The 12,479-nt window shown below is 41.0% G+C and overlaps 1 protein-coding gene across 1 annotated transcript; it reads right to left on the bottom strand.

The window, feature by feature from the left end:
- Positions 1-171: 171 nt before the first annotated feature.
- Positions 172-11,343, bottom strand: LOC142536943 (phospholipase A(1) LCAT3). Its single transcript, XM_075642410.1, has 11 exons — positions 11,053-11,343; positions 10,803-10,894; positions 10,163-10,290; positions 9,870-10,005; positions 8,812-8,863; positions 7,880-7,980; positions 7,080-7,259; positions 6,755-6,912; positions 995-1,049; positions 654-707; positions 172-523 (listed from the first exon to the last, which is right to left on the bottom strand). The coding sequence occupies exons 1-11, from the start codon at positions 11,258-11,260 to the stop codon at positions 332-334; spliced, it is 1,356 nt and encodes a 451-aa protein (XP_075498525.1). The 5' UTR covers positions 11,261-11,343; the 3' UTR covers positions 172-331.
- Positions 11,344-12,479: the final 1,136 nt, after the last annotated feature.

Genomic DNA, 12,479 nt, shown 5'->3' with positions numbered 1-12,479 from the left:
TGGTTTCGCATTACTGTTGCATTGAATTTCTCTTCCATTTTATGATTATACGTAACAATTAGTCTATATAATTTTAAACTTTATAACATAAAACATATATTTCAATTTTCTAGGTTTATTATTCTTGCCTTCATGTTAATTATTTTTATATTTAATTTTTTGCAGAAATAATTAAAATTTTCATGTCGAAAATCCTTTTCGAGAAACACACGTACATTTTTTCAATGTTATTAATTTTCCATACAATCTGAATTCAGGTTGAGAAATTCCATGCTTCGAATTGTAAGATAATCTAAATATAGAGCATAATACACAGATTGGATTGCAATTTTCAAATGTAGAGTTTCTCTTGAGGTTGATTCAAACACACATCCATTACTTTCGACGTTCTTGAATACTTCAGCTTAACCTCAGAGGAGACGCCTAACCAGTTCTGTATGAGCTGAAACACTTTCTTGTCTGCTAACAATCCTCGATGAGTAGCAGCAACTCCCACTCTTTCCACAGCATCAAATATATCAGCCTGCATGATATACATGTTAAATAAGAGAATGAGTTTTCGAATTAAAGAAAAGTGATTAGGCAAGAGACATTTGACAGTATACCCATATCTCAATATATGAGGAATACTAAATAAGAAGAAAATATTCTACCATTGCTGATTCAGCAGGGACAGTTCCATCACCGTCTGCGCAGGAGTATTCAGGCTGCAAATGACAAAATTATACCGTAAGCACCACTGTGGCAATTATATTGTCACGCAGTTTTCTATCCAAAGATGTTCCATATGGTTAACGTTAAAAAATATGTGCATAACACGGGGTAATTCACACTGTCATGTTCTCATGATCTTTAGACGTGAAAATTAATACATAGCAAAAGAGCATGTAAACGAGATACAGAGGTGCTGTATGCTTTTGTACTTCCATATAAAAACACACGGGATTCGCTCAAATTCCCATAGGTAGGAAATAAAAATCCAAGCAGCAGTTACCATTGTGTGGCATATTTCAGATACTTCACTTATGGGAGAACTTTCTGAACCATAGCTGCAAGAAAAAGAAGTATGGACACCGGTCAAAGTTGGTGACAGATTTATTGCTCAGAAATTTCAGAACACCAATGCAAAATTTGTCAAATATTATGTGATACCCAGGGATGAACCCATCAAGATCCGGCCCAAATTCCCGGCCCATCATTAAGGCCCACAGGTGAATGGCCCATGACAAGCCCAGGTATTCTTCTATAAATACCAGGTTGGAGCGTATGATTATTGGAGTCACTATATTGTTTTCAGCAGCGCCCTTAGCTGCTCCCCCCATATATCCTCAGTCTCTGACTTGAGCGTCGGAGGGGCTATGCCAGGATACTCTCCTGGCCCCCTCCTAACGGTCTTATTTGTGATTTCAGGCTCAGGGTAATTTTGAAGCCCGTGTCTGGATTAGTGACGCTTGCGTGGATCGGATCCTAAATTTCCCGTGAGTATCACTTGGCGCCGTCTGTGGGAAAACTTGAGTTAATACGTAGAGATGGCAGGCAGGAAAGGAAGTAGAAGAGCTACCTCAGCATCATCGCGTCCTCAGAGGGGACCCGAACAGTCTCATGTTGAGACAAGACAGGAACAACCGCGTCTGGAGACGAGACATGAACAACCTCGTCAAGAGACAAGAGCTGAGCAGCCCCGTCACGAGACGAGGGTTGAGCAAACCCGTCCTAATGAGAACGTGGGAAACTTGACCTTGGAACAGTTGGGCCAATTCATCGCCCGTACAGTAGATGAGGTCATGAGGAGGAACCAAAAGTCCATGGGTGCTGGGGAACAGGCCCCTCTTCAGGAGCATGAGGGAAATGTTGAAGTCCACCAGAGTAGGGTGGAGGAGACGCAACCCATACAAAGTGGAGAGATTAGTGAGATGGGGGAGATGTGGAAGGAGATACGGAGGTTGAGGGAGCAGGTAGGGAGTAGGGCGCCGGTACCCAAGAGAGGAAGCCCTTTTTCACTAGCCATATTAGAGGAAGGGCTTCCTCCGAATTTTCGACAGTCGAATGTGGGAGAGTACGATGGACATACTGACCCCGAGGAACACTTGGGGAGATTTGAGAATGCGGCCCTGTTACATCAATATTCAGATGGAGTCAGGTGCAGGGTGTTCCTGGGCACGTTGGTGAGGTCAGCCCAGCAATGGTTTAATACCCTGCAGCCCAACTCCATACAGTCTTTTGACGATTTTGCTACAGCTTTCTTGCACAGATCTGCCAGCAGCAAGAGGCACCAGAAAAATTATTTGAGCCTGTTCGTGATGAAACAACAAGAGAATGAAACTTTGCGAGAATTTGTCCAACGTTTCAACAGTGCAGCGCTGGAAATACCAGCGGCTACCCCTGACATCATGATAAGTGCCTTCACATAAGGACTGAGGGGAGGGGAGTTTTTCAAGTCGCTGTTCAAGAAGCCTCCGTTGAGCTATGATGATCTGTTGGCTCGAGCTGAGAAATATGTAAACTTGGAAGATGCCCAACGGTACAGAAGGATGGAGAGCCGGCCTGGAGGAAGTAGAGTTGAGGGAGCGGAGAAAGGAGGAAGGAAGAGGGGTGCGGGGGAAAGAGAGGAAGACAGAACTAGTAGTAGAAGACAATTCTCATCCCATGTTCCCCTAGATAGGAGTCGGGACGAGGTGATGGAGGTGAGGGAGCCCGTGGGGAAGTGGGAGAAGTCGCGAAGGGTTGGGTACAGTGCTAGATTGTCTTCAAGGGATAGACGAGGAGGATCCTCATTAAGGAGTCGACAAAGGTCTCGCTCGCCCCCTAGGCGTGGTCCAGGCCCTCCATGGATAAATCAGAGGATCGGGGAGCAGAGAGGGGAAGGTCGATGTCAAGATGTCCCTCAGGAGCTCGTTGAACCGAAGAGGGGAATGAATGAGGATAACCACCCTACGAGAGGAATGATTCATATGATCTCGGGGGGTGCTACGGATGGAGACTCTGGGCGAGCTCGGAAGGCACATGGGAGAAGGTTGGAGAACTTTGAGATATCTAGGGGTGCAGACTTACCACAAGACCCGTCATCAGCTTTGGGCCGGAAGACCTCCGAGGCGTTGTGACTCCACATAACGATGCCTTGGTGGTAACGACCACCATTGCCAATTATGATGTGGCGAGAATATTTATTGATAATGGAAGCTCCGTGAACGTCTTGTTCAAGAGCACGTTGGATCAAATGAAGATGGGAGGATTTAAGTTTGAGCCGGTATCCACCCCGCTGTAAGGGTTTGCAGAACACGTCATCTTACCTTTGGGTCAGATTGTTCTTCCCCTATCGTTGGGGACTGATTCTCGGCGTGTAACAAAGATGATAGCCTTCACTGTAGTAGATACCCCGTCAGCGTATAATGGAATTCTAGGACGACCAGCCCTGAAGGATTTTAGAGCAGTAGCTTCCAGTTATCATCAGAAGCTTAAGTTTCATGTGAGAAAAGGAGTTGGAGTCTTGTGCGGGGACCAAAAAGTCGCACGTCGTTGTTATGAAAAAATCGTGACGGAAGAAGAAAAGAGAAGTCACGAGCATTCGCATGGAAGCTTGAGCTCAGTCTTGCAGTTGTAGAGTCATTCGGAGAAGATTCAAAATGGGTAACTTTGTCATGTGGAAGTACAAGAGGAGCTGAGAGGAAAGTTGGAGAATGCGCTGGGTAAGGCTCTAAAGAGGCATGGGAACGCTTACCATCTTAGAGAATATCTTTACTTCATTTTTGATGTATTTCGTTCCTGTATTTGTCTTACGTTATCAGTTGATATTTAATAAAGCCAAGTTCTTATATTAAGTACGTGGTTGTTCTTGTATTATGAGGATTATATGAATTTTATTTTACCTACTTAGGCTGCGCCTAGTAGAGGAGAAGAGGGGGGGGGGGGGGAGAAAAGTTAAAGTTTTCCTGCTAAGGCATCGCCTAGCAGAGGAGTAGAGGGTGAGGTGGAGAATATTTATTTTTCTGCTAAGGCATCGCCTAGCAGAGGAGCAGAGTCGGCAATGAGAGGAGCAGAGTGGAAAAGAAGAATTTTTATTTTCCTGCTAAGGCATCACCTAGCAGAGGAGCAGAGTTTGGGAGGAGAAAAATGTTATTTTCCTGCTAACGCATCGCCTAGCAGAGGAGAAGAGTGGATGAGGAGAATTAAATTTATTTTTCCTACTAAGGCCCGGCTTAGCAGAGGAGTTAGATGGTGGAGATGTTGATTTTATTTTCCTGCTAAGGCATCGCCTAGCAGAGGAGTTAGAGGGTGGAGGTGTTGAATTTTATTTTCCTGCTAAGGCCCGGCTTAGCAGAGGAGTTAGGAGATGATGAGGTGAGAGTTTGATTTTTCCTGCTAAGGCCCGGCTTAGCAGAGGAGTTAGATGGTGGAGATTTTGATTTTATTTTCCTGCTAAGGCATCGCCTAGCAGAGGAGTTAGAGGGTGGAGGTGTTGATTTTATTTTCCTGCTAAGGCCCGGCTTAGTAGAGGAGTTATGAGATGATGAGGTGAGAGTTTGATTTTTCCTGCTAAGGCCCGGCTTAGCAGAGGAGTTAGAGGGTGGAGGTGTTGATTTTATTTTCCTGCTAAGGTATCACCTAGCAGAGGAGTTAGATGGAGGAGTTGAATTTTATTTTCCTGCTAGGGCCCGGCCTAGCAGAGGAGTTAGAGGGTGGAGGTGTTGAATTTAAATTTTCCTGCTAAGGTATCACCTAGCAGAGGAGTTAGATGGAGGAGTTGAATTTTATTTTCCTGCTAAGACCCGGCTTAGCAGAGAAGCTAGAGGGTGGGGGTAGTGAATTTTTATTTTCCTGCTAAGGCATCACCTAGCAGAGGAGCAGAGTTTGGGAGGAGAAAAATGTTATTTTCCTGCTAAGGCATCGCCTAGCAGAGGAGAAGAGTGGATGAGGAGAATTAAATTTATTTTTCCTGCTAAGGTGTCACCTAGCAGAGGAGTTGGAGGGTGGAGATGTTGAGTTTTTATTTTCCTGCTAAGACATCGCCTAGCAGAGGAGCAAAGTTTGGGAAGAGAAAAATTTATTTGGTTAGTCGATAACAAAAGATGTTTAAGGGGAGCAGAGTTTACGGGGATCGACCTGCCCGGTCAGGTCGTGGGGGTGTGGGGGCAACGCCCCCATAATTTTTTCAGAAATCACACAATCATTCGCAAGGGAATATATCAAATTTCTCAACGTATTGGACGAGGCGAAGGCGTGGGCGAAGGCGTGGGCGAAGGCGTGAAGGCGAGCCTGTGGCGCGAGGGCAAGCGAGTGGCGGGCAGGCAGGCTCTCGGCGAGCTGGCGTGGCGTGGCGGGGGCGAGCAGGCGCTCGGGCGAGCCGGAGTGGCGGGCAAGCTGCCGGGCGCGGGAGAGCTGGCGTGCGGCGAGCAGACGCTCGGCGGGCGAGGGCGAGAGCGGCAGGCAAGGGGCTAGGGGCGAGCTGGTGCTCGGGCGAGCTGGAGTGGCGGGCGAGCTGCCGGGCGCGGGCGAGCTGGCGTGTGGCGCTCGGGCGCGCGGCGAGCAGACACTCGGCGGGCGAGGGCGAGAGCGGCAGGCGAGGGGCTAGGGACGAGCTGGTGCTCGGGCGAGTTGGAGTGGCGGGCGAGCTGCGGGGTGCGGGCGAGCTGGCGTGGCGTGGCGCTGGCGAGCAGGCGCTAGGGCAAAGGCATGGTCGAGGGCTTGAGGGCGAGCCTGTGGCACGCGGGCGAGCTGGCGCCCAGGCGAGCAGGCGAGCGTGGTGCGCGAGGGGGCGAGTGCTTCGGCAGGGCGCCGGACGAGCTCGGTGAGGGCGTGGCGCGCGGGAGCTGTGCGGCCGCGCGGGGCGAGGGCGCCGGGCGAGCGCGCGCAAGGGCGGACGCACGCTGTTGGGGCTAGCGTGCAGGCGACGAGGTGATGATGAAGCGGTGCTAGGATTGATATTTGATTTGTTTCCAACTTTTTGGAGACTGACAGAGGCCTGGAAGAAAATGCACAACTCACGTGTTGTAAACCGAGAACAACGCAATCAATTGAACTTTGAACCTACGATTCAGTTCGACTCGGGAGGGGGAGACTGGTGATACCCAGGGATGAACCCATCAAGATCCGGCCCAAATTCCCGGCCCATCATTAAGGCCCACAGGTGAATGGCCCATGACAAGCCCAGGTATTCTTCTATAAATACCAGGTTGGAGCGTATGATTATTGGAGTCACTATATTGTTTTCAGCAGCGCCCTTAGCTGCTCCCCCCATATATCCTCAGTCTCTGACTTGAGCGTCGGAGGGGCTATGCCAGGATACTCTCCTGGCCCCCTCCTAACGGTCTTATTTGTGATTTCAGGCTCAGGGTAATTTTGAAGCCCGTGTCTGGATTAGTGACGCTTGCGTGGATCGGATCCTAAATTTCCCGTGAGTATCATTATGCAAACTATTTTCACTACAATAAAACTAGCCCCTCCCAGTTCTGCAACTCTTACAGAAAATCTTAGTTATAAAGATATGGTTGTTTGATTGATGTTTCGCATCTCTCTTCTTTCGGGCTAAGGTTTATTAAGTTTCCTAATCAAAGAAGATTTCATGATCCGTGCTTGCATGGTTTTCTTTCCTATATATAATCAAATCTCACTGAAAAGTCCATATAGATGGCAGTTCATGTTTTCATGACAATTCTCATTTCTCAATATGGCTGATGGAATCAAGAGAATCATCGCAAATCAGAACTTCAACTTCACTGAAAATCAAAAAGAGATGAACAACTAATAAGCCACCAACCAAACATCAAAAGGTGTGTCAAAAGTTGTTCCATAGATGTTGTAGAAGGAAATTCCATGGGGAAGTTGAGCTTCATTGAGAACCTTCCGGGTACCAGTAGCCCACTCTAAAATCTTAAAGTTGAAAGGGAGAGCGATTGTTTTACCATCATAATTTAGCTGCAAGATGTAAGAAAAAAGACTACCATAACATAGGAAACATAGAGTTGCAATTAAACACAAAAGGTCATAGAAATGTGAAGAATAAGACACAAAGCAACACAATAACTGGCATTTACATGTTCTATGTTTGAAACAATTTCTACTGCCAAGGTTAGAGGATTTACCTCGTTGTTTCTTAATGCTTCTTCAAAAAGAGTCACACATTCATTACAGCCATAGGATTCCTTTTCAACTGAATTTTCTCCGTCCTTGGATTGCTTTCGCCAGACTTGAATTTCTGGTTGTTTTTTCCAATTAAAATCAGGGTTTGGCAACATCTCATAAATGGATGGGCACTCTACCAGCTAGCAGAAGTCAAAGAAGAACATAAGGTAGGGAGAAGAGGCTAAGGCGAAGTCTGACAATAGGAAGTGTATAATTAAACACAATACAAAACCGATAGATATTCTAGAGAACCAAATAAAACTGGTAGATTGAGAAAGTCTTGGAGAAAAAAGTCAAATCATATTTGCATCAACAAACTAAGATTCAACTATTCACTGAATGTTATGGGAAAATGTAGAACTATAAAAGATGAGCGAATGAATTCGACATTCACTTCAAGAGGATCATCCTTACAACTCTAGCTGACATTACCGTAAAACTCAAAAGATAATAACAAATCTCAGATATTTTTCATTACATCTTAGTGGTTCATGGAATACTAAGCATACTATACTGTGCCCAATCATCTTCATGTTTTAGTTCATCCAGACCTGCTTTGAAATGATGCAAACATCATTTTAATGGGTAGCACGTTGTATTAAATAGGTATGTGATCGGGAGGAAGGAAAACAAGAGTGAAAGGACAAATATTTGCCTATAAACCAGAAAGCGTTGAATCAAAAGCCTAAGCAAAAATGTACAGCAAATGGTACTTTATTTCATGAGGCAACACAAAAAGTCCTTCAACCATGAAGTTTACCAGTTGATGCATTGACCATCTTGACACAAAAAAGAAGCTTTCAAATCCTTCAACGAACTGCAATCCCGTAAGCAGAGAATCATTGATGCATCCTGGTGCACCTGCTCAAAAGATATCAGATCTCTATTAAGTTGATTTAGTCAATGAATGCAGATGATCTACTTGATCGAAAGATGAATCTAACCATGAGAAGAAGCACTCGGCCACAAAAATAAATATGATCTAGCACAAGACTTACATGGTTCAGAAAAATAATATGTACATCCATGGAAACCCATTCAGTAAAACCATCAGTAGATTCAGTATAAACCGACATTCTGACTAGAGAGAATGGACTTTAAATCTCCTACCAAGCTCCAGCATAGCATTTTTTACTTACAGCCAAACTTGATATAAGGCTGACTACAAATGAAAAGCTGTCCATTTTGATTTCTATGAAACAAAAGTAATGGCATAAAGAAAAAGAAAAAGAAAAACAAAAACAAATGTCATATTTTGCCACCTGGAGAGCACCTCTATTTAAAGGTTAAGTACAATAACATCTCCTGCTCTACAGTGCAAGCAAAATTGTTTGGGAAAAAAAGAAGAAAACATATGTAAGGAATAAGTGGTGGCACTATGTTATGCTTCAAAAAAGAACTGGCATCAAACGAGGAATCTCTCCAAAGACACAATAGATTTTCCCCTTAGATTCCTTAATTCTCCAAGATCCAAGGATTGGTGCAATGCTAGAATCGATAAACATAAAATAATTGGAATACAATTCAATTTTTAGTACGACAGCTTGAAAACTAATCAGGGTTACGATCAGTAAAGAAAAGAAATTTGTTTGGTGCCCTTTTTCAACTTTCCTTCTTAGTGGAGCAGCATTTTCAAATCAAATATAGTTTGTCATATTAGTGTGTCCAGCAATGATACAAAAGATAGATCACCTTGGAAGGGAGTGGCAATGGTAATCCACTTATTAACATATTTGGAGAAAGTCTGCAGCGAAAATTAAGCTTGTCGTCAAGCCTCCATTTCCAACAGCATAAAAATAAATGAGTTAATTTGTTCTAAAACAGGTACTGAAATGTTCCATTGGAAAGAAAACAAATGTAACTAATTATAAACTAAACAAAAGAGGAGAAAATAAATCGATCAATTTCCACGTCTCAGGAGGTCAAGAGAAAAAATCCCAAAAAGTAAGAAAAAGTGTGGTCAGGTTTTCATGGCAGAGAAACTAAAACATTGAGCAATTCAGGGGGAGCAAACCAAAGTACTCTTGAACTTTGCATACAGCAACATAAAAAGCTCCTATAAATTATATTTTAATGCAAAGGAGTGACGACTATGAACAAAGGTATGGTGACGACTTTGCTGATTATTTCACATGCATGACGCATGAAAATAATTTTATTCTTGTTGAGCGTCGATTGGTGTTATCTTACAGATACAAGCGGGTGCAACTTTTTCACTTGCAATAGTGAAGAAGTATGTGTGGATATATGCACTATGAGGGCTGAATGTCCATTTAAAAAAAGAGGACTTTTCACCGAGATACATTCAAAGACATCATATTCATCTTTTGATGGCCATATAAGGCCAAGTATTCTCAAGATAAGAAAATTTATCATATCAAACTAAGTTTTAGACAATAATTAATAATACCTTTTAAAACTAAAAACAATACCGTAATTATCTGGAGTTCACAGCGTTCAGGAACTTGTTAGGATGCAAGTGAATTTCTAGAAACTAAACATCAATATTTGGAGCAAGAAGCAACTTATATGTTAATATTTGAATGGTACAAGTCAATTAATGGAAAGCTATAGCTAGTTAGATGCAGATAGTTTGTTCCTGACAATGAGTTACCAGGCTCTCTCATGTGCTCGTGATTCTGGTATATTAGACGCAACGAGACAGTTTATTCTAATTCATTAATTACCTGAAAGAAATATGATATGAAGGTAATTAAGGACATGGAAAACCATAAAAGAACTAAACATACATCACTATTAAGAGATATAAAACATGACACCAGCAGTCCACCCATTGAGTGAGAAATTATATTGACTTTCCTTCCCCCAGAGGCCTTATACGCAGCCTCCAATTTCTCTTTTAGGCCATCCATTAACTTGTCAATCCTGTAAAGTAATAAGCATAAGAAGTAAATGTATTTAACTAAAGCTTTTACAACAGAAAAAGGATGGAATTTCAAAAAGTACTGCTGTAATAGTAATCTGCACGTAAATAGAAAAATGAAAAAGGCGCCATGGTGGAAATTTTGAGCAGAAAAATTACCTATTGCTTTGCCGAAAATCATAACCATATCCGAACAATGTTGTTCCTTTCTTGTACCCACATCCAACAAGCATGTCAATCATATCATGGAAATGGTACACATCGGTCAAATGTAGACACTTAACAAACTGGAAAATCAAAAAATAAAATCAGTATCACAGAGAGATGGAAAGAGAAATTAGGACACTAAAGAATGGCTAAGCAATGGAAACAACTTATCGCTATAGAAAATGAATTTTCTTGCTGGGCTCATGGTAATCGACAAGGGGACAACAGAAACGTGAACCCAGCATTTCTCTCGATCAGAAAAGGGATGGCACTGGAACTAAGTTTTGTAGGCCCAGTTAAAGTAAATTGGTCAAGAAAACTTATGTTTACAATGAGATCATGGGCAAAGCACACGCCAGAAAACATCTAAAACAACAATCTAGGAATGCCACAAAACGGGCATGTGTAGTTTAAGATATCATTCGTATAAGCAAGCACACACATTTTGTATCTCTTTCTCCTTTTCACTAGGTAGCAAAACCATCTGTCTACCCGTCTTGTCCAATGTCAGTAAATTAGAGAAACATCACGGAAAGCACGCACGAAAGAACGGGCTAAAAAATTCAGAAAATCAAACAAGTGAAAAGCTTACAAAAGAAGGGTCCAAAATATCAATGGCATAGAGCCCATAATCATCTTGCGGCACAATGATCTCCGTAGCAGTATCCAACGACTCCGTATATCCTGAAAAAACGTGTTACTCCGCACACTTACCACAGCAAAAACGAAAGACAAACAAAAAAAGCAGATAATTTTCAACGCACATACCGAACATATATAGCAAAGAAACAGTAAACAAAAGCATAAAAAGAGAAAAAGAAAAACCCAGAAAAAAAAAGAACCTGTTTTTGAGTTGTAAACGGACCAAGCCTTCTTCTTGAACTCCAAGTCAGCCAACATTATCCGAACCCAAATCCGGGTCTCGAACCCGAATTTCTTCCTCTTCGAATGGAGGATCGAGCCACCGATACCCGACACCAACAGAACCGGGTCACGATCAACGGTATCGTCGGTGTCGGAGCTACCACAACAGCAAAAGTCCCCAAGCATTTTCACAGAAAAGTCCCAATAGTTGAAGGTGGGTGGGTGTGGATTTTGGGATGGTGATCAATGCTGGAAGTTGAGATCATTACAGATATAAACTAATATTTATTATTTTTTTCCAAATTATATAAATAAATAAATTGATTGAAAGAAAGAAAGAAAAAATTTTATATTTGAAAATTTATAAATAGATATCAGATAGATTATATTTTATAATTAAATAATAATAATAATAATAATAATAATAATAATAGTTAAACAAATAAACAAGTCACATTGAGATTTGAGCCACATATATATTATTTTAATAAAATAAACTTTTTGCGAGAAAAACTTACAAATTTATATTCGTCAAACGAAAATACTCGATTCATAATTATTGTAAAAAAATTATATTTTTAATATAAATGAATATATTTTCATGAATTTTATCATATTATATATATGTTTAACAAAATTGACCAATAATATAATTTCACAAAAAATTTATGTTTTTATAATCACATATCCCCCCATATCGTTACAACATATAAACATATACATATAAAATTTTGATATTAGATACTTTTTGCAAAAAATTTAGAAATTATGAAAGTTTTCTTGTAATTATATTATATATGGTTTTCTATATTAATTTTAAATTTTTTTTGGAGTAGAATTAAAAAACAAAACAAATTTGGAGTAGGGACATAAAATCATGCCGCGAAATTAAAATGGTAACTTTAGACTTTTCTATTTATGATTATTATAATATATTATCTTATTTATGATATAATAAAATGATCGACGTGGGTGGCTCAGCATTTAACATTCACTAACTTGTCACCACGTGTATAGTAGGTGAAGACAAATATTTCATTAATAATAATATAATATAATATAAAAATAATATATTTTCATTTTTTTTAAATTTTTTTATATTAAATTCAAAATGAGATGAGAAAGCATAAACCTTATAACATGTATTTTTACAGTAATTTTTTGAATTTTTTTTATCAAAACCAAAAAAAAAAGTCGAGATTTGTCTTCAAATTTAATGTCAAATATTCAGATCCGAACAAGATACCGGTTTAGTTAGATCAAGTTATAATATCATCACAAAATAAAGATTCAACGTTATCAAATAGATTTAAACGATCGTTTCTATGGATGGAAACTTGATTTTTGGGTTTTCCAAAAAATCATATAAAATTGTGTGTTTTTTTCAAGGTCGTCATTTTCAAAT

The sequence above is a fragment of the Primulina tabacum genome, chromosome 1, assembly GCF_025594145.1.
Source record: "Primulina tabacum isolate GXHZ01 chromosome 1, ASM2559414v2, whole genome shotgun sequence".
NCBI classification, from domain to species: domain Eukaryota; kingdom Viridiplantae; phylum Streptophyta; class Magnoliopsida; order Lamiales; family Gesneriaceae; genus Primulina; species Primulina tabacum.
Note: the sequence above shows the minus strand (reverse complement) of the source record. Positions and strands in the feature narration are given on the sequence as shown.

Coding starts and splice junctions, on each gene's coding strand:
- LOC142536943 (XM_075642410.1), bottom strand. CDS start 11,260: ATGCTTGGGGACTTTTGCTGTTGTGGTAGCTCCGACACCGACGATACC. Junction 10,291..10,802: donor ATATTTTGGACCCTTCTTTT/GTAAGCTTTTCA, acceptor TTGATTTTCCAG/TTTGTTAAGTGTCTACATTT. Junction 7,260..7,879: donor GATGGTCAATGCATCAACTG/GTAAACTTCATG, acceptor GACTTCTGCTAG/CTGGTAGAGTGCCCATCCAT.